Genomic DNA, 26,684 nt, shown 5'->3' with positions numbered 1-26,684 from the left:
TGTGTGTGTGTGTGTGTGTGTGTGTGTGTGTGTGTGTGTGTGTGTTGTGTCAGTGTCTGCTGTTTGCTTTTTATTTGTTTGTCTCTCTTAGTGTTTGTTGTTGCTATTTTCTTGTTTGCATAGTTGCGTATGTGTGTGTGTGTGTGTGGTGTGTGTGTGTTTGTGTGAGTGTACGCGTGTGTGTTTATGTATAAGCCTCACTTATGTTGTCTCTGTACAGGGAGAGGGTGGAAAGGCTGGAGAGAAAGGATCCGGTGGCGCTCCTGGTCTGAGAGTGAGTCTTTCATTTTGTTCAGTCATACATCCCTCCACGTAGGTGCCTCGCTATAATATCTCACCACAAATTAGGATGCCAGGAGTATTAGATGTTTTCTATGGAGATTTGGAATCATTTCAGGACCTGAGAACATTTTGGAACCATAATTATATTGCCACTGATACGGGACAGGTTGTTTTTACCACCAGACGGCATGAACCGTGAACACCATATCAATTAGTCAGAATCTGTGACACATTCAGCTGAATGAATATTCATAGACTGCTTCTATTGCACTTTAGTATTGTATCTTATTTTCGATCTTCACAGGTGTATGGTCAGCTCTGTACTGGCCTGGCCACTCCTGGTTATTGCTTTCACTGTGCTCTGTGGACTTTTCCCTCAAATCCAGTTGTTCTTGGAGCAGTCAGTCTAAAGTGTCGGATCAGCTGGTAGCACATTGTGAATGCTTAGCTCATCGTGACCTCATGTGTGTCAGTGAGAGACAGTTAGCCAATCAGACTTCATGACATGTTTTCCCCAAAGAACAGCTGTGCTCATTTTTCCACACCTTCTTCTTCTCATGAGCAAATTGATTGACATGCACAGTCATCCCTAACAAGCTTCTCTGTACAGAAATCTGAGCAAAAACTCAGTTGAGATATAGCCTTGCATATACCCTGTACGTTTTAAATGTCATCCAATATGTTGTATGTGGCATCATCAACAGCAATTTTACTTACACTGGTGTTGATATTGCAACCTAGTCTACAGATTATTTTAGTTAGTTCCTTTCCCATGTGTGATGTTTCTCCATTGTTTAAGGTTTCAGTGTTCTCATCTTTGTGTTTAGTTATTCTGTGAAGCCCAGTAGGCTGCAATGTTCATTGCCATTCACATACTTTACTCCTGCTCTACAAAAGCACTTACTGTACCTATGCCAGAGTAGATGAATGGGGGATCTTTCATAGATATTCTTAGAATCTCCTAGTCTTAACCCCACTGGAGAAAAAAAAACACACTCCCTGATATCCTTAACTAGTTCCTGTTCCAAGAAACCACCCATGCAGTATATTGTACTTGTAAAATATTCATATTGTAATTAAATATTCAGTTGATGTGCAAAAAATAGAACTTTAGCTTCTATCTTTCTTTTCATGATGATAAACTACTAGTCACTCATCTGTGTCTCATTCTTTCTCTCCCTCTCTCTCCCTCTCTCTCTCCCTCTCGCTCTCCCTCTCTCTCCCTCCCTCTCTCTCCCTCTCTCTCTCTCCCTCTCTCTCCCTCCCTCCCTCTCTCTCTCTCTCTCTCCCTCTCTCTCTCTCTGGTTATCTGTAGGGTCTTCCTGGTAAAGATGGTGAGACAGGTGCTGCTGGACCCCCCGGCCCTGCTGTAAGTGTCCTCTCTGGGTTCTAAGTCTGTCGAGTTCCCCCTGTTTTATTGTTGTCATCCTCCATCTGCCCGCTGTCCCGTCTGGAGGATGCTGATAGCGTGCCTACCCTCCTGCATCCAGCTCTCTCTGTCTCAGAGCCCTCAAACAGAGCCATACAAACTCTATCCAGTTGCCAAGCAGATGTGATTGGATTGAAGTCAACTCACTTTAGACGAGGCTCTTTTTTTCGACCACTTCGACACAAGAGCCGTTATTTTCCATTTAGCCTCCCGCCACCGACCGCCGCATTGTTTTGTTTGACATTTAATTATGGCGGCGCGTGCAACTGTAAGCGCCGGCCCCGCTGTGATTGCTCATTCCCGGCTGCGTGGTTAACCACAATCACAGCCTTTTGTTTCCCCACCTCTGCTGCCTGATTGAAGTGTCATCACTCCTCAGGTCCCTCAGGGGAGAGCATGTTATTGTGGAAGGTGTGTGTTGTCTTTTTTTTTATTTTTAACCCAACCAAACTCAAGATCGTGTTTTCTCTCCGTCACAGGGACCCGCTGGAGAGAGAGGAGAGCAGGGACAGCCTGGACCCTCCGGCTTCCAGGTAAGTGCACTTCAAGGCCTCATCTCACCCCACAGCCTCATGTTTGAATGCATGAGCCTGATTTGTATGCAAAGGCGATGCTAGCTGGCTAGCTGGGTATTTATGGTTCATCATTTCTCTTTGTCAGGGCCTGCCTGGACCCCCCGGCCCCCCTGGTGAGGGTGGCAAGCCTGGTGATGCTGTAAGTGTTCCTTTCTAATCGCGACCTCTTCACTGTGATGCCTGAAAAGACTATTTATCATTTACAACACGTCCTACGCCATGGAGCACAATGCATTGACCCTATATCTACCATATCAGGTCCATAGTCGTAGAGTACTGAATTGATCACTGATTGTTGTACCTACTCAGTTCTTTTCAGAAACAAATAAGTCATTTTATTTATCTACAAATCTACAATAGCTATACTGGTGTCTTTAAGGCTCCTGGCTATACAACAGTGTAGAAGCTGGCTTATCTCTTCATCCATAAAATACACCTTCACCCACATGTGCAGTGTGATACCTCATTCAGAGCACAACCAGCATTGGTATAACCTTGGAGAGTCTGATCTGAAATGCATACAGATGGAGTGAGCTCCAGCCCTGAGCCAAGTTGAAACAGCTCTCTTTTTTCTCTCCTCTCTCTCTCTCTTTCTCTCTCTCTGCAGGGTGTTCCTGGAGAGGCTGGTCCTGGTGGTGCTACCGGGCCCAGAGTGAGTTTCCTCTCCCCTGACCGGAGTCTTCTCCCCCATTCATCTTTTAGTGGCTCTCGTCCATTTCCCATTCATGTTGTAACTCGTGGCTGGTGCTCTTACCCCCACAGGGAGAGCGTGGATTCCCAGGAGAGAGAGGCAGCGCTGGGCCTCAGGGTCTGCAGGGACCCCGCGGTCTCCCCGGAACTCCAGGAACTGACGGACCCAAGGTAACGTGTCTAGAAGCGCCCTTTACAGGAGACAGACACACACATGCACATACAAAACAAGTGCATGCCCTTTACAAGAGACAGACACACACATGCACATACAAAACACACGCATGCCCTTTACAGGAGACAGACACACACATGCATATACAAAACACACGCATGCCCTTTACAGGAGACAGACACACACATGCACATACAAAACACGCGCATGCCCTTTACAGGAGACAGACACACACATGCACATACAGTATGGAACACATGTAGAATGCTGGATCCTTGTCAGATCAGAAAGTGTAGCACATCAGAGATGTACCTGACCAACACAGGATATGGTCCTCTCTAGAATGACCAACACAGGATATGGTCCTCTCTAGAATGACCAACACAGGATATGGTCTCTAGAATGACCAAGTCTAGAGGATAGACAATGCCTGTAACTTATAGAGGCTAAACATGAAGATGAATGTCTTATTGAAATGAAAGTCTGGACTCCGGAAGTCAGCATACCAAGTCTATTCCACATGGCCGTTTTACTGATGCTTCTCTTGTCACATCTAGAATTGACCTTCTGGTGAGAAAAATCATCAGCTAAATGAATAAATGTACTGTGAATGTAATTTAAGTGTGATCTTCACATCACCATCAATGACCTACACATCACCATCCACATACCCCAACATAGAAGCGCACAACCCAGTGATGCCTCCTTTACACAGACACCAATTAGGCTTTCACATCTTACAGTTTAGAGCTCTTAACCTCAGCCTTTAAGTGATGGTTCATCGTGTGTGTGTGTGTGTGTGTGTGTGCCTTTTTTCCCAGGGTGCCACTGGACCAGGCGGTGCTCCCGGTGCCCAGGGACCCCCTGGTCTGCAGGGAATGCCCGGAGAAAGAGGCCCCGGTGGCATCTCTGGACCCAAGGGAGACAGAGTAAGTTCCAATCCAAGACTCTGGCCAAGCTTCTGAAATGCATTGAAACTAAGAATATCAGCCTCAACAAGATCCAGGACAAAGAGTACTGAAGTAGTATTGATGCCAGAAAGGTAGATGGCCTATATTTCAGGCTTTCCAAAGAAGGAAAAGAAAACATAACATAGCTTGCTGATTACTATAACTTTCTGACACTAATGCCTGACCCTTCTTTATTCTTTGAGAAAGACGTTAAAATGCTCTTTTAAGCAGCCGGACACCTGATCCATAGGCAGCATATGGAGCTGTAGGGGTGGTCTCGCATGAACATGGTCATTATGTGCAGGCTGGCTACAGAGGAGGAGGTGCTAGCGCATGTGCTGATATGTGCAGGCTGGCTACAGAGGAGGAAGTGCTAGCGCATGTGCTAACACCTGTCTTCGCTGCTCTCCCACAGGGTGACAATGGCGAGAAAGGACCTGAGGGTGCTCCTGGCAAAGATGGTGCAAGAGTGAGTGTCTCCCCTACCTCACCGTCATGACGGATGTGCTTATTACCATCAGTGTGACATTCTCCTACACACACACATGCACACACACATGCAAACAAATACACACACATACATACAAACACACTCATGCGCACACAAACACTTACAAACACACACACACACTCTCTCTCTCATACACGCACGCACTATGTTCCCACTGGCAATGCTAATCAGCCCACACACTCTCAATTCAGCAGTATTATGCCAAGATAGGCTGTGCAGAACCAAATGTGTGCCCACTTGCAACACTGAGTGTGTTTTCATTATTCCAGCAGCATCCCACATACTTGTCCCTGTAAAGGACTAACTGTGCCAAGCAGTGTGTGTGTGTGTGTGTGTGTGTGTGTGTGTGTGTGTGTGTGTGTGTGTGTGTGTGTACTCTTACCTGTGGCCGTTTTGTGTATCAGATCTGAAGATTTGTGTTGAGCGACTGTTAACAATCCCGGTGTCCATTTGTTCAGCGTTTAACTAGACTGCTTTTGCCCTTCTCTCTTCCACAGGGTTTGACCGGCCCCATTGGTCCTCCTGGTCCAGGCGGCCCTAATGGCGAGAAGGTGAGTGTTTACGTCTGAAGGGGAGTTGTGGGGATGGGGGGGGGGGTGGAAAGTCAGGCTCAGTTTACACATGGGATTCTTTTTGAATGTTATTTCTCTAAGCCTGCGGGGTTAACCTGACAGTTCTTATCCATCCTTATCACTCTCACTGCTCCCTTTCATCTTCACTATCCCCCCTCGGCCTTCTCAATTTCATTTCCCTTATCTTTTCCTCTCCTTCTCTCTTTCCTTCTTTCCCTCTCCCTCTCTCCTTCTGTCTCTCCCTCTCTCTCCCACTCCCTCTCTCTCTCCCTCTCTCATGTGTCTGTGTGCGCTTGTTTCCTCCTCCAGGGAGAATCTGGCCCTGCTGGACCTTCTGGAGCTGCTGGTGCCCGTGGTGCTCCTGTAAGTATTTCACAAAACTGACCCACACACACACACACACACACACACACACACACACACACACACACACACACACTCCAACTTGCTTTCGAGTAGCAATTATAAAACTGTACAGACTAGGCTGCGCATAATGATGTAGGCATCACAGTAGGTAAACAGTAGGCATCACACTCGAGGCTAATGTAAAATAGACATCATCTGTAGTGTGTGGCCTTTATATCACAGCTCTAGGAGTGTAGGAACATTGTATTTTTAAATGATAATCATAACTACCATTTTTGCCAATCCCTGCATTATGCCACACTGGTTTTTAATGCTAACCAGCTCCTACAGAAGCAGGATTTTATAAACTGTGAACAGAAGTCTAATCTATTTGATAGCATTCCATTAAAAGTAGAATCTGACGGAAATCAAAACCCTAAAAGCCAGGAGTTGATATTTCATATCTGCCAGACCTAGCGCTATGATGCATTATCTCCTTGCTGACAGTAATGGCCTCAGGCAGTGCTAACCAGCCCATTTGTGCTCCTCTGCAGGGTGACAGGGGTGAGACTGGTCCCCCAGGTCCTGCTGGATTCGCTGGTCCTCCTGTAAGTATGACCGCCACAAACCCATTATATTGTCGTCATTAGTGGAGGTGATGAAACTGTCACAGGGCTCCACACCTGACAATTATGCACCTGCAGCCAACATGACACGCACCGTGTGACAGGGGTCAGAATCTGTAAAGTGATTTCAAGCGAAGCATGTGATGTCCATGCTAAATGGGCATACTCTGATTTGACGTTGCGTACGGCACATGTGCATACAGGCTTCCATCCGCCCGTGTGATCCACTATGAATATATACGGGACAGTAATAACATGGACTGGTACATTTGGTCAAGATTGATATGTCAGTCATAGAAGCAGGATGTGACCTTTAATAAGGTGACATATATCTTATGTTATAAAGGCTGGTCACGCCACTCCTTTACCCTGAAATGTCAGTGCGCACAAAGCAAACATTTTCTTATTCTTCCATAAGAGTTTTAGCATTTTTCTTCTTTTGCCCGTTAGATGTTTTTCTTTCTTTCAAATGGAAGAAGTAACTTGTTTATTCATGGGTTTTATCAGGTCCCCTTCCCCATGTGTATTAATCTAGCACCATGCAGTCTGCATTCATAATCTCGGAGCTTGATTTTATACACCTGTGGAAAGGGACTTGATTGCCATGAATTGCCTCAAAATGTAACAGTGATACAATGTGGAATTCTGTGACAATGAGAGAGGACATGTGATCTTTGATTGAATGATTGATTTATTGATTTCAGGTGATTGTGTAATGAATTGGTTAATTCATTTGGTTGCTTAATTGATCATATGACAGAAATATATTAAAAATATATATATATTTTTAAAAATGTATACACCACCACATCTCAATCCTGGAATTGCCAAACATTGTAGGCCTACTCTATTTCTGTGACTGTGAAACAGGACTGAATGGATTTTCTTTTCCCCGTGCAGGGTTCTGATGGTCAGCCTGGTACCAAGGGAGATCAGGGTGAGCCTGGACAGAAGGGTGATGCTGGTGCCCCCGGGCCACAAGGACCCTCCGGAGCCCCTGGACCCTCTGTACGTACATTACGCTCTCTGGGACATCTGGAGTCTTTAGGATCACAGGAGCATCACAGCAGCTCTTACAACATTACATTCTCAACTGTATGTGCTGCATGTCCTTGCAGAGGTATGCTATGCTATGCTAACGCTATGTGTATGTGTGTTTGTGTAGGGACCCACTGGTGTGTCTGGACCTAAAGGTGCTCGCGGTGCCCAGGGACCCCCTGTAAGTCTGAGACCTTTACTCTCCAATCCAGTGTATAATATATATAATATATCATTCACCACAGCACTGCTGTTTCTGTATCTGATATACTGTTTACACTCGATTAGACTAGACCAGTTTTAACGTGTTATGTAGAAAGTCAGCGACATTATCTGACCTTATCTGACATGCAAAATAAGTGGCATCATTTAAATTTAAAGTGAGAAATATGTTAATATGAGTCCTGTACAGTATCTCACAGTATGTGCAAAGTGTATGCACCATGGTATTTTATATACAGCTATTTGAGTATGCTTAATTATGTTGATCCCTGTATGAAACTAGCATCCTCATGGCACTGTCTCCCATAGGGTGCCACTGGTTTCCCTGGTTCTGCTGGACGAGTTGGACCCCCAGGTCCCAATGTAAGTGACACAAACCTGCCTACAATTCAATGAAGCATGTGTACTTATGTGAAACAAAAACTGTAATTCAATAAAGCATGTGTACTTATGTAAAACAAAGGTCAGGTTTAATTGTTACTAAAATTTGACTAATGTCATCGCAAAATACAGTGTCAGTATCAAAGGTTGCAGTTGTATCTCTTAGTAATTAGCATAATAGCTCAAAGGAGCTTTCCAGTACAATAAAACATCTATTTTTAGGTGACTGACTGTAATGCATAATTGATCCACCAAAGGCCGTTTTCATTAATCCAGAGAGGCTTTCAAAAGGGGGGTGTGGTTACAGCAATACATCTATTACTGTAGCTGTCTCAGGCCACATTCCTATCATTAGTAAATAATCTAACCTCCCTGTGTCTACTGTAATAAGTATTAGAAGACGCTGTGACTGCAGGGCAGTGTGCTTGTTTTGGTCTATATGTTCACGTGTAACTGTACTGATGCAAGTCACTATCTCACCTGGCTGACTATGTAAATAGCTACTGTAGGAGCTGCTTGATTAATTCTGTGTAGAGAGCCGTGTGCAGTGTGGACACATGCAGTATGTCGGTGACTTTGTGACTCGTTACAGTATTTAGGTCAATAGAAGTGTCAGTCAGACTAGTAGCTGAGGCGCTTCCATCTCTCAGACCTGTCTTGTGATGATATTGTATGAGTGCATTATTCATTAGGTGCTCTTTACGATCTCTGTCTGCTCGGCAGGCCATGGCCACAGTCTCTAACAGCCATAAATTATGGCGTAATGATCCATGAACGGCTGTCACTTTCACTTTAGAAGCTATTAATTCAATGCTCTGCTTGTCTCCCCCTCCGATTTCACCCTGGCGATAATACACTCATTCTGCTCCTTCGTCTACAACTAGCCTACTGTACGAAACCAGGCAGAAAATGCCACGCAGTGTCTCGCTCAGTGAACATGTTAAATATCTGAGATTATGCAGACTTTAATTAGTCATGCCATGCCTCTGACAGATATGATCAAAAACGTTCTATTCACTTCTATTTTTAATGATCTGTTATCCCATAAATAGAATACAATACACGGTCTAGATGTTCACCCGCCTGTGAAATAGAGTATTGGCAGCAGGTGCTCTGTGAATTCACTCACAACAAATCTTTCCCTTCTCCAGACAAGAATGGCATGGCATTGTGATTTAGATTTGGTTGCTGAGGCAGGCATCTGAACGTTTGATTAGATCATTTGTTCCACTTGAAGTGTAGTCTCAAAGATCAATCAAAGGAGCTTAGAGTCAAGAACCGATGAAAATTAATAGTAATCGTGGTTTTGTTTAAAGTTGAGTGACAGCTGATATGTCTCAATATCTTCAGATCATGTTACCACTGATAGGGTCATGTAAACACTCTGGTCTCTGCAAATGACCAACAAATAAAAGTTTTATTGTGAAGTGAAGCGATTGATGAGATACTCATTGTTGTAGCTCATCAACTTTTGTGATGAATATTTAATCACAGTAGTGCATTTCTACACTCTCTCCCCTGCGTACATGATATAGATTTGATTTCCCGTCTTTGTTTGTCAAGTCAAGTCAAGTTTATTTATATAGCGTATTTCATACACAGAGGTCAATCAATGTGCTTTCCATAAACAAAAGCAAAGAGTAGTAGTAAATAAAAGCATAAAAGGGCAGTGTTTGTTTGTTTGTTTATTTGTTTGTTTTTGTGCGCCCCTCAGGGTAACCCTGGTCCTGCAGGCCCTGCTGGTCCTCCTGGTAAAGATGGGCCTAAGGGTGTGCGTGGTGACGGCGGCCCCCCAGGCAGACAGGGAGACGCTGGGCTGCGCGGACCTGCTGGAACCCCTGGAGAGAAAGGAGAGTCTGGAGAGGATGGTCCCCCTGTAAGTGACCTCTCCTTGACCTTTCTGTGACCTTTGTGATCTCTCTCTTCTCACTTTGGTGGAACCCAGAGCAGACAGTAGGTAGTGCTTTTGACAAATCACAAGTAGAACATAACAACTGTGTTGTCCCTATTTGAAATACCAAAAGAAAAACTCCACCCATGCCACCCATAACTTAAGTAATCCAGTATGCTGAAATACCTTTTCTTCCATAAATAAAAGATGTGAAAGAAGTATTATTCTGCAGAACTTGAGCATTCACTCTCTCAAGGAACATTTCACTAGTTTCACATTCCTGACTACACCCCAGTTGCACTGAGAACTCATATATTTTGTTTCTTTAAGAAGTGTTCCATGTGTTTTCTTTTTTTTTTTTAAAGTTTCAGTGCAGTGTGGAGGTAATTTCTAATCATTCTTCATCCTGGCCCCCTGTAGTTTGTGAATTAAATATTTCCAACACTGTCTTCATGTTAGTTTGCAGTGCACTCACAAGCCCCATTTTTGTTAGTCTAGCTGCCATTTTGCTCTTCTATTTAATCCTCCATCCCATCGACCCCATCCATTCATTTTGTCCACCTGTTACTATCTCCACCTATCCATCCAATCCATCCTTCAGCACTTCAATTTATTTATCCATCAGTCCATCCCTCCATGAAACCATCCATATAGGAACCTCCCATTACATACATGCTGATATGTTTAGGGCAGTTTTGTGCACCTGTTCTGAACTGGTTCATTCAGTCCATTGTATTTCCTCTACTTTCCAAAGGTGCACTCCAATAGGGTCACAGAGGATTACAAGACCATTCAATACCTTCCATTTCCTGTGGCCTGATGAGGCGCTCTGTAAAATCAAAGCTTGCCCCTCAGCCTTAAGACCCTGACACAGAGTACTCATTGCCAGACGAAGTCAGACAGACAAGATGGCAGCAACAAAAACACAGTCTGGAAGGGCATGTGTAGAGTGTCTGTCACAGCTGTGTAATCATTAGCCAGATGATTGCTGCCTCTTTTGCTTGACCTATGGGTAATATATTCAAAGTTAGAAGTGCCTCTTCAAAATGTTGAGCAAGAGATAATTTTTTTACCTAGTCTCCAGCATAATCATTTAGTCAATTATAGCCCCACAAGGTCATGTGATGAACCCCAAACACAAGGCCGTGGACTACACTCCATAATAGATATTCAGGGGAGCAATAAATTGAAAATGAAAAACTAATGAGAGCACAATGGAGCCTGGCACTCACTGGATGGTTGGAGACTCCCTCTGATGCAGGTCTTGATGGCAGCCCTTGTGTGCTTTGTGATTGGAGTCTGATGATGTCTGATGACTTCTCTCTGTCCTCTCACAGGGTCCCGACGGTCCATCTGGGCCTCAGGGTCTGGCTGGTCAGCGTGGTATCGTGGGTCTTCCTGGACAGCGTGGTGAGAGAGGCTTCCCCGGCCTTCCCGGACCATCTGTGAGTATCACTCAATAAAAAAAAAACACTCACTACGTTTCTTTAGGGCTGCAGCTAACAGTTATTTTCCTTGATCAATCAGTTACTTGTTTGGTCTATAAAGTATCAGATGATACCCTCAAATGCCTTGTTTTGTCTATACATCAAAAGTATAATCAGTTCACTACCATAGAGTTTTGTTACACAAGCTAAACATTTTATAGTTGAGTAATTGTTGCAGCCCTACCGTTCTTAACAGTTCACAAACTACACTCAGACCATGCAGACCACCTTTTGCTATCACACCCATCAGTTCAATCCATATTCACTAATATATAATCAATGTGAATAACCTGGATCCATGTCAGCACTCAGCGCTACTTGCCTTCTCTCCACACAGGGTGAGCCTGGAAAGCAGGGAGCTCCTGGTGGAGCTGGAGACCGCGGACCCCCCGGCCCCGTCGGTCCTCCTGGTCTGACCGGACCCTCTGGAGAGCCTGGTAGAGAGGTGGGTATCACTGTAAACATGAGCAGCAGCAGCAGCAGCCCACAGGCCTGCAGGCATCCCCTCAGGTCCCTGCCTGTCTGGAACTCAAATGCTCTGTCTGGTAGTGGATCTATAAGCAAAACTGAATCTGAATGCAGCAAAACCTCCAGTATAATGCTGCACTATAATGTTTTTTTCAGTTAGCTAAATAGCCATATTGTTTTCTACATTTTTGATTGGATAATAATTATAATGACAACATTATATAATCATGAAATGAAACTAAATTTAGGATAACATTGTAACGTTGTTTGTGTGCTGTCATTATCTCTATTAGATAGAGTTTGCCCTGGAACCCTGTGCGCATGGGATGGGAGACAGGGTGGCCGTAAACTATTAGATTAATCAGCTCGTATTAAAGCAATCTGTGTTCTGTTTTTATAGGGCAACCCTGGATCTGATGGTCCCCCTGGCAGAGATGGTGCCGCTGGAATCAAGGTGAGACATGCTAATTGCCTTGTTAATAACATTCAGAGAAGCTGTGTGGTAGCTGTGTGGTACTCGACTAATTAGCTAAGAGCTATGCTAATGAGCTAATCAGCAGGAAATGATTTAATCACTCCAAGTTACAGTACAAAGTCCAGTGCCACAGAGGTCCACAAAGATCTTCACTATTTGAATTATTGTTTATCAATGCTATCATACTGTATTCATGTCTACATTATTTCCATTAATACCACACTGTGATGCAAAGCTGTTGCTTTGACCTCCCATAGTTAATTGTGTTAGCCCCATGCACTGTTTGTTTTGATGTTTTTGTTTTCCCTGCGCTGTGACTGACACTTGTGGTTGTGTTCAGGGTGACCGTGGCAACACCGGTCCTAACGGCGCTCCTGGTGCCCCTGGAGCTACTGGTGCCCCCGGCCCAGTCGGACCCACCGGCAAACAGGGAGATAGAGGAGAGGCGGTGAGTAGCACGCACATACACACACACACACACACACACACACACATATGCATACATGCGCATACGCAGACATACACAAAAAACACTCACAAAAAACACACACTCATACACTTGAGTACACACACATACACATACACACAAACATGCCACTGGCAATCCAAACTCTAAAGCACACACACACACACACACACACACACACACACACACACACACACACACACACAGTGTGCACACACAACACAGACAAAAGCAGAGCCCCACTCTGATGTGATCAGGGACTCTGGGAGGCAGGACAAATCAGGCGTATGGTGCGGTGGCTATTGCATTTCTCTGGCTCTCTTGGACAGGCCTGTGAAAAAGGCACGAAAACAGAGAGGGGAGGATAGAGAGAAAGAAAAGGAGAAGGGATGAGGGGACGGAGAGGGTGAGGAAGGGAAAAAGAACGATCCCAACGGAGAAGCACTTGAGAAAATAACACTAAACAAGGTAGCGGTTTGGAAGAGGTGCAGGAAATAGCAGCAGGGCTGATGAAGCTGAAGCAGAGTTTCTGATGACGGCACGTCACGTCCATTAGAAATAATGACATTTTCAGAGCACTGCACTCAAGTAGTGCAAACCACAAGAAATCAATTATTTCATGAAAAAACACATGAGATGACCCATCCATACTTATGAATTGTCCTAGGACTGGGCTACCTCGTCATGACTTTATGTGCTGTGTGTGTGACCGCTGTCTGAACCACTCTCTTTCTGACCTTGATGTTTAGGGTCCCCAAGGACCTTCTGGAGCCCCTGGACCTGCTGGCGCTAGAGGCATGGCTGTGAGTGACCCTTCGTTATTACTACTATCTAACACACACACACACACACCGGACCCGTCCAGTTTCCACTACAGTTCCACGTATTAGAGGGCCTTTATGTGTTATTGGTCGTGGGGGGGATAGTGTGTGGGGAGGACCTATAATGTGCACTAAACTCTAACCGAATTGCCCACATCGTCAGTTGATTCATCATCTATATGAAATGTCTTTTTTAGAAACAAGCATTATATTCTGCACCATATTCTGCACATTATACCCCCCCACACACACACACACAAGGTTTCTGTGATTAGAAGGCCATGGCACACACATTTTTATTTCCAGTTTTCTGAGACACGTTCATCCACCTTTACCTGTTTTTCCACATCCTGTCTGAACTTGTCTATGGCAGGAGAGGATGTTTTTCCTCCCCTCCCTGTGGAAGCAGTTATCACCTGGTTATGTAAGGCTGCTTCCTGTCCCCCCACTTGTAATGATGATTCATCCACCTCTCTTTTCCTCCCGCTCCAGGGACCCCAAGGACCACGCGGAGACAAGGGAGAGGCTGGCGAGGGTGGAGAGAGAGGACAGAAGGGACACAGAGGCTTCACCGGTCTGCAGGGTCTGCCTGGACCTCCTGTAAGTGGCCATACGCCAGCCTAAGCCGAGTGCTATCTGTGGTCAGCCCTCTTGGGGTTGTCTGGTTTTTCCACCAGGTCACCAACTGTCACTTGCCAGGCCTCTTGGATATTTTTGAAGAATCCTAATGTTCTACCTTAGAAGTCAGAAATAGAATGCTATGCTACATGATTTATAAGGGTTTTCATCTTCTCTATGTCCTCTAGTCGACCTTGTGTCATCTCACTGGTGTTATTTGACTGATTTTTTTATTCTCATCAAATCTACTTTGACATTTTCTCCAATAGGGTCAGGCTGGTGACCAGGGTGCTACTGGACCTGCTGGCCCTGCTGGTTCAAGAGTAAGTTGTTTCCCTTTCATACAAAAAAATTATGTCAACATGTCGCTAATCATCCTGGTATCTCAAAAATCTCAAAATACGTTTAGAAGCCTGGATTAGTGTTGACCTTTGAAGTGTTTGCGTTATCTTCACAGGGACCCCCTGGCCCAGTTGGACCTTCTGGAAAGGACGGTTCCAATGGAATGCCCGGCCCTATTGGACCTCCTGGACCTCGTGGACGTTCTGGCGAAACTGGTCCCTCTGTGAGTTCAGCTTCTACGTCATAAAATCAGAAAGATAATTGTTGTCAGTAGCCTGAGACTGATATTCAAACACCAAATATATTCAATGAAAAGCCTACACTGCCTATGCTGTTGAGGCACAGTTTATATAGCTACTTTAACATCAAGAAGCATCCCAACTGTGGTTAAAGCATCCCCTCCCTCTCCTCAGGGTCCCCAAGGTAACCCCGGACCTCCAGGTCCTCCTGGTCCTCCTGGCCCTGGCATCGACATGTCCGCATTCGCCGGCCTGGGTCAGCCTGAGAAGGCCCCCGATCCCATGAGGTACATGCGTGCCGACCAGGCAGCCGGAGGCCTGAGGCAGCACGATGCCGAGGTGGACGCCACCCTCAAGAATCTCAACAGCCAGATCGAGAACATCCGCAGCCCCGAGGGCTCCAAGAAGAACCCCGCTCGCACCTGCCGCGACCTCAAATTGTGCCACCCCGACTGGAAGAGCGGTGAGTGGCCATGCGAAGGGACATCTCCATGGAAACCAGATAAACTGCGTAGAGACTGACACACACACCACTTCCACATTGGGTTACTCTATTTAAACCCCAGAGAAATATCCATGAACTATATGCATCCATAAAGAGGTACTGAAAGCCTTTTCAAGAAACATTCAAAATGACTGTTGGCTTGAAAATGAGGCTATTGCCATTTGCAATGTAAAACATGATGTGAATGTTTGACATAGTGTAAGAGTTCCCTTCATTTTAGGGGACAGCTCTCAGCAGTAATTGGCCATCTAAACACCAGCTGGGAGGACACTCAATTCGCCTGTTATTCAGCGAATGTCTCGTTTTGTGCCCCCACCATGTCTCTAGCCTCTTGCGTAAAAAAGATCTCGCGTGTAAAAGGTCCTCATCTGTCCTGTGGTGTTTCTTGGCAGGCGAGTACTGGATCGACCCCAACCAGGGCTGCACAGTGGATGCCATCAAGGTCTTCTGCAACATGGAGACTGGCGAGACTTGCGTGCACCCCAAGCCTTCTGGCATCCCACGCAAGAACTGGTGGTCCAGCAAGGGTGGAGACCGCAAGCACGTCTGGTTCGGCGAGACCATGAATGGCGGTTTCCATGTGAGTCCATCCCTCCATAATACTATTTATAATGACCACTTCCCATGCAGGCCTGGTGCTACAGAGCATAGATATTAAAAAGCTAGCTATGTTCTGGAGCCCAATGCGGTATGCATTGGGCTCCAGAACATACGTAAATAGCGACGCCATCTTGGTGGGGGCTACAATCACTGGAGGCCAATGAAGGAGCATGTGCTGGACTGGAAATCAGACAGGTGTCTGTGATTGGCTGCAAGTGTTGCCCATAGACAGTAAAGGTGTTGCCCCCAGCAATATGGCGGCCGCGTTTACGACGCCACCTAATAGAACTCAGTGCAATGCGGTATCTAGCTTTCTAATATCTATGCTACAGAGCCCATGCTCTTCACACCTAGAGGCCATTTGCTAGTTTACTGGTAGTCAAGTGGCCATTCCACCCTCACACTCTCCACTCTGCCCCCCTGCAGTTCAGTTATGGGGATGATAGCCTGGCCGCCAACACCGCCAGCATCCAGATGACCTTCCTGAGACTGCTGTCCACAGAGGCGTCCCAGAACATCACCTACCACTGCAAGAACAGCGTGGCCTACATGGACGCGGCCACAGGCAACCTGAAGAAGGCCGTGCTGCTGCAGGGCTCCAACGACGTGGAGATCCGTGCCGAGGGCAACAGCCGCTTCACCTACAGCGCGCTAGAGGATGGCTGCACGGTGAGGGACAGAGACACACACACACACACACACACACACACACACACACACACACACACACACACACACACACACACACACACCAGGGTTGTGCAAAATTCCAGAATTGAATTGAAACTGGCTCTAAAATTCCAATTAAATTCTTGAATTTCACTTGCATTTCAATTGAGGTAGCAAACAGGAAGCAGAATTGCAATTCGAAATTTGCACAACCCTGATATAAACACACACACACACACAAACATGCACATTTACGGTATATGCACATGCTCAGTCTATTTTTACCAGTGCCACCCAAACCGAAAACTAAAATTCAGAACTCTGACAGAAATGTGTCTGAATGAGCTAATGCTGGTTCTGTTTGTTTACCCCACAGAGACACACAGGGCAATGGGGAAAGACAGTCATTGAGTACAGATCACAGAAGACCTCTCGTCTGCCCATTGTGGACATCGCCCCCATGGATATTGGAGGCCCCAACCAGGAGTTTGGCGTTGATGTTGGCGCAGTCTGCTTCTTGTAAAGAGAAGGCTGACCAGATAAGACAAGAATATAAAACATGAAAGAGGAAAAACACTCCAAAATAAAAAAAATCAAGGAAGACAGAACGAAAGAGAGAAAAGAAAGGAACAGGAAAAAAAATTGAAAGATCAAGACACGTTTTTTTGAAAAACGGGACTCTTTTTTTCTAAGTAAAAAAGTGCTTTCCAAGTCGTACTCCTAGGATATATGCACTGAAAGGCACCGGCAATATTCATCTGTGATTTCCTCCCAACAAAGACCACCCTTCTCATTCAAAATCACTTCATGTCCCAAACCAAGCCCCCGTTTCCCGTGCCCCATGTCCGCACCCCCCCCCCCCCCCCTCACCCCAGCTCTCTTTCCCACCATGGGCTGACCTCCCCTTTCCAGCAGTTGGAATGATGACCAATGATGCGCGGAGAAGAGAGGGAAGCACCAGAGTGTTAAGAAGCAAGAAAACTATCGCATGTCTTGTTTTTTTTTTTATTTATTTATTGTTGAGGTGTGGGTCCCCAGTGCTGCCCGGTCCCCAGTGGGTCCCCAGTTCTGCCTGGAACCGTTGCGTTGCTTACGACAGACGAAGGCCGCCTTCACAGCAGGACACAGCCAGCAGTCACCCCCTGGTCTGCAGTCCCCTCTTCCACTCTTTCCCCTTGCTCTCTATGTCCAGTCACTCACACAGATATCCACCCCCCAAAACCAACCAACTCTCAAACAGTGTACTAAGTGCAGGTGTTCTGACATCTACCACCACAGTGTGTATGGAAAATTACTGTGTATTATAATAAAACCAATGGTGCTATTGTTGTAAAACAGTCTGTATTTTTTAACAGCCAGATACTGATTATATATTATACCTGTATATATGTATATATATGTATATGTGTATACATATATATACAGCTTTTTAAATTTTGTTTTGTTTCTTTTTTCAAGACGGCATGTTTCAAGGGGGATTTATTCCCCACTTGAGGCCTGTTCTTTCCACTTCCTATTTTGCCCAGATTAGGAACCATTTTTTAATGTCAATTATCAGAAACCATTTCATTTGAAACTCTCCCCAGTCAATATATATATATTTTTGTTTTGTTTGGATAGTACTCTTTTAAAGCTACCTCACACTGAGATTTAAAACATACAAAAATTAAAGCCTTGAAAAAGTCCAGATTAGCTCAGACGGTGATCGGGCAAGAAGGCCACGACAGGAGTGGCAACACACCCCTGGACTGTCCTATCACTTTTGAAAATTCAGTCATTGTCAGCAACCATTAGCCCCCTTCCCCAGCCCCCCCTCCCACCACCACCCTCCCCTGCACTCCCTCACTTCTTTCCCAGAATCCTCCTGTGGCCCCCTCACACGAGCCACATCCCCTGCCCTGGCAAATCCATGGCACAGCCATGAACTGGAACATGTCACCGTACGTGTCACCGTACGTGCCAGCGAGCCGTGTGCTGACCATCAGTCAGCCTTGTTAGTGTGCCAAGGGTACCCAGCAAGCGGCCAGAGCAGGCGCTGTCTTCATTTGTGAGGGTGTGTGTATTTTTATTATTGATAATAGTATTATTATTAATAATAACAACAATAATATTATTATGGTCATGATCATGAGTTTTTTGTTTTGCCTTTTTTTTTGTTTTTGTTTTTTTTTTTTTGGTTTTTTGTTTTGTTACGGTTTTAATAAATGTAAATTCGAAATAAAAGAAAAAAACAAGTAACAGACTGAAGTCGCTTCTGTACTTTCTCTATTAACCCGGGCGTTCTGGATGATAATGTGGTGTGGTGTTGGAGAAAGGTGGAGGAGAATTGTCCTTTTTTTAATTCCCTTCCCTCCATTTTCCCCTCGACTTGAACCCCTAATATATCCACATGTATCTCTGGTGCCACTACTCTTAGACAGAGAAACAAGGGGAGAGGTGATGGCGGCCTGGTCTGGCTCATGCTGCTCTGCTTCTGTACAATAGAGTGATGGCATGAGGGCTGCATCCTCAGCCTTTGAAGACCCTCACGAGTCCTGAAGGGCCACAGCATGGAGGTTAACACAGGGGTGCACATTTTTTATTGGATGTTATTTTTGTTTGTTTGCTTCTTGTTTTGTGTTAATGGGGAACTACAAAAGGCAACAACAAAAACAAAAAAAAACAAGCAAGAACAGGAAAGAGTGGTCAGACTTTAAAAAAATATTTTGTACATGTAAGATATATTTTTTTCTTCTGCATTATTTTTTTTTTTTCAAATACTAGTTTCTAAGCATGGTAGAGTAGAAATGGGAATCGTTGCCAGCCAAGATCAACAGTACTCTTGTTCAATGATTGTGATTTTGTACCTGATTTTGTTCTCAATCTCCTACATGGCCTTTCACCTTAGCAATAAAAGGTAGAATTATTTTGATGAATGAAACAGAGCTATGTTTGATTTTTATTGTTTTGACTTTGTTTTCTTTTTTATTATTCCATTTAATTTATTCCATGAGAAGCAATAAACAATATGTTTACTTTTACATTTTAGAACCTATGTTTGCCACTTCTTAAAATCATATAAACTTTGGAAGTTTTTACTAAGATGTAGTTTTGCAGTTGTGGTCATTTGGATATTTTTTTAAATTCCTTGTTGTCTTCACAACGTTATTACAATCACAGAGAAGTCTCCTAACATGGTTTAAATACTTAATAATAGCTAACCTCATGATATTTTAATACCATGGACACCTATTTTTTTTCTAAGAATAACAGAGAAATAAGATACTCAAAAACCATTCAGAATTTCCCTTCCTCATTTAACAAAAATGTTACTATGCATCTTGTACGAAAAATAAAAAATACACAACTGGAACTCTTTACTATGAATAAAAAACATGTAAAGACAACTTTAGACAAACAATTACACAATACACATTTAGTCAGAATACACTTTATACAGTTGACAGGACCAACAACATTTAAGAAACTGCCAGTGCAACTGTGTAGACAAAGCGTGATGACACATAACACCAAATGGCTCTGACCTTGAACTTGACCTCTGAGTGCCTGTGAGAAATCCAGGCTAGCTTTTATTGTCCCCTTTTAATTTACCTGCATCTTTAAAGTAACAGGAGTCAGTATAAAATACTGGGCGCGTTGTTGACGTTTCAGTGAGGAAGGCGACACACTTTGACTGCACTGACTATGGTTAGTCAAGGTCTGTTTTTTCATAAACCCAGACACCAGAGCCTTGAGCCACAGATCCATAATGATGGCAAAAGAGCACTTGACTTGACATTGTATGCAACACATTTCAGATATAATTACAGTGAGCATTGACAAAATCACAAATAACAAGACTCTCAAGGTTGACAGTAGGAGGTGAGTGGCCTGGATTCTAGAACCTGCAAATCTCAAACATGATTATTTTATTCAGCACCTACATTACAACAGACATTCAAGGTTGTTGAAAGATGGTTTAGGATGATCTATATAACAGCTCCGGTGGGGTTGTACTGAGATCCACACAGAAATGAACAAAGAAATCAATTTAATTTATAACTATGGAGCTTAATTATTAAATGTGTTCTAAATTGGGTACTAATTTCTCTTACCCCCAAGACAGTACAATTTTGTAAGGTGCCTGCTTAAGAGTATTCACTCCCAATGGCACACACAGATGATCAGACGATGAACAGACGATGACCAACGAGGGGGCCATTTCATCTGCACCACACATTCAAGGACAAAAATAGCTCCAGAGCATAATCAGTCTAACCTGGATGTGATTTCAGATCCTGTAGCCGTGAGTGGGTTATTCCATTATCATGTGGGGAAAATGAGCACCTCAAATCAGCATTTATAGCCATCAGGTCATTAATATGGAAGTGTTCCCTTTTCATTTCCGCTTGATCAGCATTTCATACTGTACATATTGATCATCTTGCTGGTTATTTGGAAGATTACCCTTAATAAAGCTTAAAAATAACCAACATGCAATGCAATAAGACAGAATATCTACAAAAACAATTGTAAACAAACCAGTTTCTTATCAACAGACAGTAAGAATCAGTAGCTACAAATCTCTGTCAAGTCCAACTTTTAATAGCATGGTAGAGGGAACCCTTCTGGTTTTTATTTTTTCCAATACCACAGCACAAAACCATAAAAGTTTAATCCTGTTTTCAAGTTATCCCCTGCGGTAGTGTATATGCTACATAATGCCCCTCCAGACCTCCACCCCAAGGCAGACCTCCAGGGATAAACAATTAGTCCCACACACACACACACACACACACACACACACACACACACACACACACACACACACACACACACACACCGTGTGTCTCTCAGAAGCCTGTACTGAGCGTGTCTGTTTCCGTGGGGGCCTTCTTCGGACTGGGCAGGCTCTTCAGGTACTCCAGGTGTCGGCGGGCCTCAGCCTGGTTCTGCCGCACGTAGTACACCACGTACACGATGACCATGAAGAACCACACGAACATGGTGACCAGCATGGCCACGTCGGTGGTCTTGCGCTGCATGCTGCAGAAGTTGATGCCCGCGTCCAGCAGCTTGACCAGCGGGTGCCCGGCGTGGCTGCCGGCGGCCGGCTCCTCCCAGCGGCTGCCCTCGCCGGCGGCGCTACGCGCCGAGCTCTCGCACACGATGCCGTTGACCGTCTCGGGCTCCAGGTTGAGCGTCTGCACAAGCTCCTGTAAGACGCAGTCACAGTGCCACGGGTTGTGGTAGAGGCGTGTCTTGGCGCGCGTGGCACCAAACTCCTCGCGCGTGGCCTGCCGCAGCTGGTTGTGCGAGAGGTCGAGCAGCCGCAGCTCAGGGCTCAGGTGACGCAGCGCGCCCGACGCCAGGCTGTCGATGCGGTTGTGCGACAGGTGCAGGTCCTGCAGGTGCAGCAAGTCGCTGAAGGCGTGCTCGGGCAGCCGGCGGATGAGGTTGCGCTCCAGGTGCAGCGAGACGGTGTCTGCGGGCAGGTCCTCGGGCACCTCGCGGAGCCCTGCGTCCACGCACAGCACGGTGCGGCTCTCCCAGGCACACTGGCAGCCCTCAGGGCACAGGGCGCAAGACGGACCCCACAGCCAGGCACAGAGCAGGGCACACAACCAGCGTCCCGCTCCCCCACCGTTAGCCATCCTCCAGACTGCTGCGTCCATCGCCTCAACATAGCCACCGACACTCACTACATCCAGAGGGAGAGGTTCCAATAGCCTGAGAGAGAGACAGAAAGAGAGAAAAAGAGAGAGAGAGAGAGAGAAAGAAGGTAAAATAGAACGAGAGAGAGAGAGAAGGAGAGAAGGGAAAACAGAGAGAGATAAGGACAGGATGAATGGGAATAGAAAGGGTGATGGTGAAAGGAGGGAGACCGATGGGTGGAGAAAGGAAAGATAGAGAGAAACAAATAGCAAGAGAGAGAAAGATGACGAGAGAAAGAGGGAGACGGAAAATAGACAGAGAGGGAGACAGGAAGAAAAAAGACAGGAGAAGGAGCGAGAGAGAGAGAGAGAGAGAGAGAGATAAGAAAATGTTCAGGAGTTATTGCAGTGCTGGGCTCCAGCTGAGAATAAGGTCAGTGGGTAATGGAGGTGGTGAGAGCGCAGACGCTCTACGAGGTGAGTGAGTGAGTGGAATACGACCACCTTTATCTGCACAGATGAGCGTACGGCCAGAATCGATCATCCAACGCGGATTGATGCATTAAATGCAAATATGAAACAAGCATAAGAGCTGCATGATGTCTATGGATTTTATATAATATATAACACCTGCTGCACTCAATCTTGACACAGAAAATATTCATGCCAGCGCTGGATAGAACATACCATGATAACAGCAGAGATAAACAATGTTCTATAAGGGAAAGCATGCTAATAAAACCAACAACATGAAGGAATTCAGTCTAATAGAGAGATATTTTGGAGTCTGGGGAGACCAAGAGTTGTCTTGCGTAGCATGAAATATGAACACAATTAACTGAAGTCAAATGTGAGATCCAAATGAATAATGCAACTTGGAAAGGCCGTAATATTTAACATGTGACACTTGCCACCCCTCTCGATCAGAGTAAACACATTAACAACAAACAGAAACGGTGATGAGGTGACAAACACGCCCAAGTGTGCCTGTCATCTCTCACTTCTCCTCTCTGTCATGCGCTGTCTATCTCCTTCATTTGTGTACTAATTCATCTGTCTCAGCACTGGGCCATATCTCACAGGAGCCGTGCCGTAGGGATCAATAACCACCACTGCCACACTATTACGGCTCCCAACATCAATCTGGGCTCTGTCGATAAGCACACAGTCAGGGGTGGAGACGACCATGTCATATCTATTCGTCTGGGCTGGGGCAAAGCAAACTACACGACAGCGACTCATCACGACAAACAACAACGGGGGAGAGCACCATCACAGAACACCTTACGCCTGGGCTGCCACTCCCTCCTATTAACACTAGTGAAAATGAGTCTATCCCTGAGGCATAGTGTGTGTGTGTGTGTGTGTGTGTGTGTGTGTGTGTGTGTGTGTGTGTGTGTGTGTGTGTGTGTGCGTGTGTATGTGTGTGTGTGTGTGTGTGTCTGTGTGTGTAGATAACCATCAAACAAGTTTCTATTAGGTTAGAATAACTATTAGGTTAGACTTGACCATGAACCAGGAAACAAAATGGAGTCAAACTCCCACTCATACGAATGGTGCAGGTTTCTCCTCCGTAGCCTATTTTAGGACACAAATCTGAACAAAACAGATCAAAATCACCACAGCCATTTGGTCAGAGGAATGACCTTAATGCTAACTGCTGATGGTCAGAGGAATGACCTTAATGCTAACTGCTGAACTGTATTTCAGGAGAAAGAGGACTACTTGTTTCTATGTATCAATGCATTCACATTGAAATAGGGGTCCCCCACCCACCTATACTGTACACCACGGTGACCTACTTAACAGCCCTATAAATGACATTCTATGGTGGTATTCTTTCTTCACCTTGAGCTTTCCCATGTCATTCACATGCTGACAAAACAATCTGTAAGGGTGACATCTGGAGTCAGGACTGCCATTTAAAGAAGCCAGTCTCAACAGCAGTTATCTGTAGAGTCCTGCTACTACTGCTAGTGACAGTGCAGAGACTATTTTGATTCTTAATTAAACTGGGTCATGGGAAATGTTAAGAATAGATCCAAAGCAAAGATAGTGTGTGTGTGTGTGTGTGAGAGAGAGAGAGAGAGAGAGAGAGAGAATGGGAGAGTGACAGTATGTTTGAGAGAAAGGGCTAAAGAAAGTGTTGTTGACAGTTTATATGTGTGGCTGTCTCTGTGTGACTTTGTGAGTTCACACTGACATCCTGAGGGCATCTATGGAAAGCGAGACTGACTGGCAGCTGTGGATTAGTGACAATATTTACCACAAATATCCAACCCAACACTAAAGCCAGGTTTTGTCATTCAATGTGTATAGACTTCTCTCTTGTAGAAATAGCAAACATTTTTATCATGAAGAATTTTACAAAATGGCCCATTCCTACTTTCTGGATGTATAAATATGTATATGAATTATTTTAAATATTTTCTGCATGCAAGCAAAAGACATTTAGATAGACTAGAAAAATATGTTGAGATACCCCAACACAGAATGAGCACAACATAAATATATATTTTTAAAATGACCAACATGTCATTCATAAAACTTATTATTAACGTATTTCTCGAGGTGCTAATAAAACAGTACAGTACAATATCCAGTGAATTTAGTGCACCCACCTGTAACATAAATCCACCTCTTTCTGTTCGAAAACGCGCTTACTTTGGAGTGCTTGAAGTCTTGTGATTGTGTATGAAGTCCTCAAGAGCCGCAGGGTGTTGAAGGACTATTCGATCACTTCTTTTGATTAAAAAAACAAGCGAAAATATGGTTAAACAGAAAGTGCCTCCTCTTTTGATTAGAGAATATCAATTTAGGAAATGAAATCACGATGTAGTAGACTGCTAGTATCTTATATTTCGCCCTCCTACTCCACTTTGTGTGCAGCAATCGTAATGTGTCGGTGCACAGAGACGAATACAGGACGTATTTTGATGTGGGAATCAAACTCACTCACTCTCTCTATCTATCCCTCTCTCTCTCTCCTCCTTTCTTAAAGAGACAGTCGTGAAATCCCAGGTACTGAGATTCATGCTGGTCTACAGCCATAGGGAGCCCCTCCAATCCTATTCTATAGTGATTAGCCTCATACTCAAGATAAATATGTATGACTCATGAACATGTTCATATTAGCCTACTATTATACAGTCCAAATAAAAGAAATGCAATAAAAAAAAAAAACATTAATACAATTCTGACACAACTGAAAAAGGTAGTCATAAGCGTAAGTAAAATGGATCTGTGCCACAAGAGAAATTGTGGTCTATCGCCTTTGTGTCAATTACAAGGGATCTAATTCATCATAGGCTACGTCTATAGCCTATAAACACAGTGCGTAATCGATTTGATTCAACCCCATTACCCATGGCATTGTGTGTATAGACTTATAATTACAGTCACTACACATAGGCCTAGATCAGCCATTTGTGTTAAGGTTTGGAAAAAGAAAACACTGATGAGCCGTCAAATCAATGTATACATCCTTCGCTGTCAGCAAGACAAACGGGACGAACGAATGAGTCAGATTGCGTAAAAAATCTAGATCCATGGGTAGCCTAAAAGAATACTGGGCTGTGAGAGCAGTCATGAACTTCATAACAATACCTCAGTGTGTGTGTGGGGGGGGGGGGGGGGGGGGGGGGGGGGGGGGGGGGGGGGGGGGGGGGGGGGGGGTTACCATGCTTGCATAGGCATGAATATTAGAATATCTAGAGATTTTATATGGAAAAAAACGCTACAGGCGTATGACTTATAGTCTGGTTGTTTCCTCTCAGACAAATCACCAAGTCAACAAACTTTGGACAGCCGAACGCTCCCCAGAGACAAATACTCTTATGGATATAGCTTCGGTGACCCAGATTTTGACTGCCACTCCGAACTGTCTCGCAACAGGCATCAACAACAATCATCATTCGCTCAGTATCACGGGCGGGGATAAGGCGCCAGTGGGGGCAGCGGAAACGGCACGGCAACACGTTGTTCTGCCTGCAGAGAGCCCTGATGGTTAGCGTGTCCGTGCCATGTTGAGCTGGACAACATAACCTCAACCCCAGCAGGCCCTGCGCAGACCAGCCAGCACTTATTAAGCAAAAAAAAAGAGAATGAGTTTGGAGGCTGAATCCAATCTGAGTAACAACCCACTTCTACTAAAAGCGATGATCATCGCGTCAGTAATCACAATAGCCACTTGACTAGATTGTAGGCTGGAACTGAGTCACATTTGGAGGTGGAAGATGCCCTCACTGAGAACGGGTACAGTTGGCATCTCTGAGCTAGGAATGAATCTACCGCATGTTAGAGATGCAGCCTTTTTCGGTTACATCATGAAGAGGATCAAGAAGGAAGCCAATCTGTGTTGAGTAACTAGGCGTATTACCACAATACAAAAAAATATATTGTTAAATTAGTATTCCTCCTCCTATTTTATTATTATTATCATCGTTATTATTATTATTATAATAATAATAATAAATCATCATTTTATGGGTATGATATCATCGGCCATCTGCTTCAGGAGGATGCTCAGTCTGTGTGCATGCCTCAGGTGGCCTATGTTTCATGCCAACACATTATGTCTGCCTGGCCAGTTTTCACATTCTACCACAGCAGATTATACAGTAGCCTATAGCGACATTGTGGGGATTAGATAGAAAGCCACGTGAGGGTGTCGGG

The 26,684-nt window shown here is 44.8% G+C and overlaps 2 protein-coding genes across 4 annotated transcripts in view; one reads left to right on the top strand and one right to left on the bottom strand.

Moving 5' to 3' along the window:
• col2a1b (collagen, type II, alpha 1b) overlaps positions 1 to 19,297 on the top strand; it is a 49,235-nt gene extending 29,938 nt beyond the window's left edge. For both annotated transcript variants that reach the window (XM_042089206.1, XM_042089207.1), the window contains 27 exons: positions 221 to 274; positions 1,598 to 1,651; positions 2,191 to 2,244; positions 2,372 to 2,425; positions 2,894 to 2,938; positions 3,049 to 3,147; positions 3,973 to 4,080; positions 4,517 to 4,570; positions 5,110 to 5,163; positions 5,494 to 5,547; positions 6,084 to 6,137; positions 7,056 to 7,163; positions 7,321 to 7,374; positions 7,725 to 7,778; positions 9,511 to 9,672; positions 11,025 to 11,132; positions 11,512 to 11,619; positions 12,043 to 12,096; positions 12,458 to 12,565; positions 13,333 to 13,386; positions 13,897 to 14,004; positions 14,292 to 14,345; positions 14,480 to 14,587; positions 14,778 to 15,066; positions 15,501 to 15,688; positions 16,135 to 16,377; positions 16,754 to 19,297. In XM_042089206.1, coding sequence (XP_041945140.1) covers positions 221 to 274; positions 1,598 to 1,651; positions 2,191 to 2,244; positions 2,372 to 2,425; positions 2,894 to 2,938; positions 3,049 to 3,147; positions 3,973 to 4,080; positions 4,517 to 4,570; positions 5,110 to 5,163; positions 5,494 to 5,547; positions 6,084 to 6,137; positions 7,056 to 7,163; positions 7,321 to 7,374; positions 7,725 to 7,778; positions 9,511 to 9,672; positions 11,025 to 11,132; positions 11,512 to 11,619; positions 12,043 to 12,096; positions 12,458 to 12,565; positions 13,333 to 13,386; positions 13,897 to 14,004; positions 14,292 to 14,345; positions 14,480 to 14,587; positions 14,778 to 15,066; positions 15,501 to 15,688; positions 16,135 to 16,377; positions 16,754 to 16,900 — 2,631 coding nt within the window. In that variant the 3' untranslated portion in view covers positions 16,901 to 19,297. The remainder of the gene's footprint in view (positions 1 to 220; positions 275 to 1,597; positions 1,652 to 2,190; positions 2,245 to 2,371; positions 2,426 to 2,893; positions 2,939 to 3,048; positions 3,148 to 3,972; positions 4,081 to 4,516; positions 4,571 to 5,109; positions 5,164 to 5,493; positions 5,548 to 6,083; positions 6,138 to 7,055; positions 7,164 to 7,320; positions 7,375 to 7,724; positions 7,779 to 9,510; positions 9,673 to 11,024; positions 11,133 to 11,511; positions 11,620 to 12,042; positions 12,097 to 12,457; positions 12,566 to 13,332; positions 13,387 to 13,896; positions 14,005 to 14,291; positions 14,346 to 14,479; positions 14,588 to 14,777; positions 15,067 to 15,500; positions 15,689 to 16,134; positions 16,378 to 16,753) is intronic.
• A 976-nt stretch (positions 19,298 to 20,273) lies between these two features.
• On the bottom strand, positions 20,274 to 24,947 carry LOC121707011 (leucine-rich repeat-containing protein 3-like). Of its 2 annotated transcripts, none has more exons than XM_042089208.1 (2): positions 24,632 to 24,947; positions 20,274 to 22,086 (listed from the first exon to the last, which is right to left on the bottom strand). In XM_042089208.1, exon 2 carries the CDS (start codon positions 22,029 to 22,031, stop codon positions 21,210 to 21,212), a length of 822 nt encoding a protein of 273 aa, XP_041945142.1. In that variant the 5' UTR covers positions 22,032 to 22,086; positions 24,632 to 24,947; the 3' UTR covers positions 20,274 to 21,209. The 2 variants fall into 2 exon arrangements, with proteins under 2 accessions (XP_041945142.1, XP_041945143.1); XM_042089209.1 differs by having other exon boundaries at positions 24,675 to 24,947.
• Positions 24,948 to 26,684: the final 1,737 nt, after the last annotated feature.

The sequence above is a fragment of the Alosa sapidissima genome, chromosome 4 (assembly GCF_018492685.1).
Source record: "Alosa sapidissima isolate fAloSap1 chromosome 4, fAloSap1.pri, whole genome shotgun sequence".
Lineage (NCBI taxonomy): Eukaryota > Metazoa > Chordata > Actinopteri > Clupeiformes > Clupeidae > Alosa > Alosa sapidissima.
This window is presented reverse-complemented; position numbering and strand designations above follow the sequence as displayed.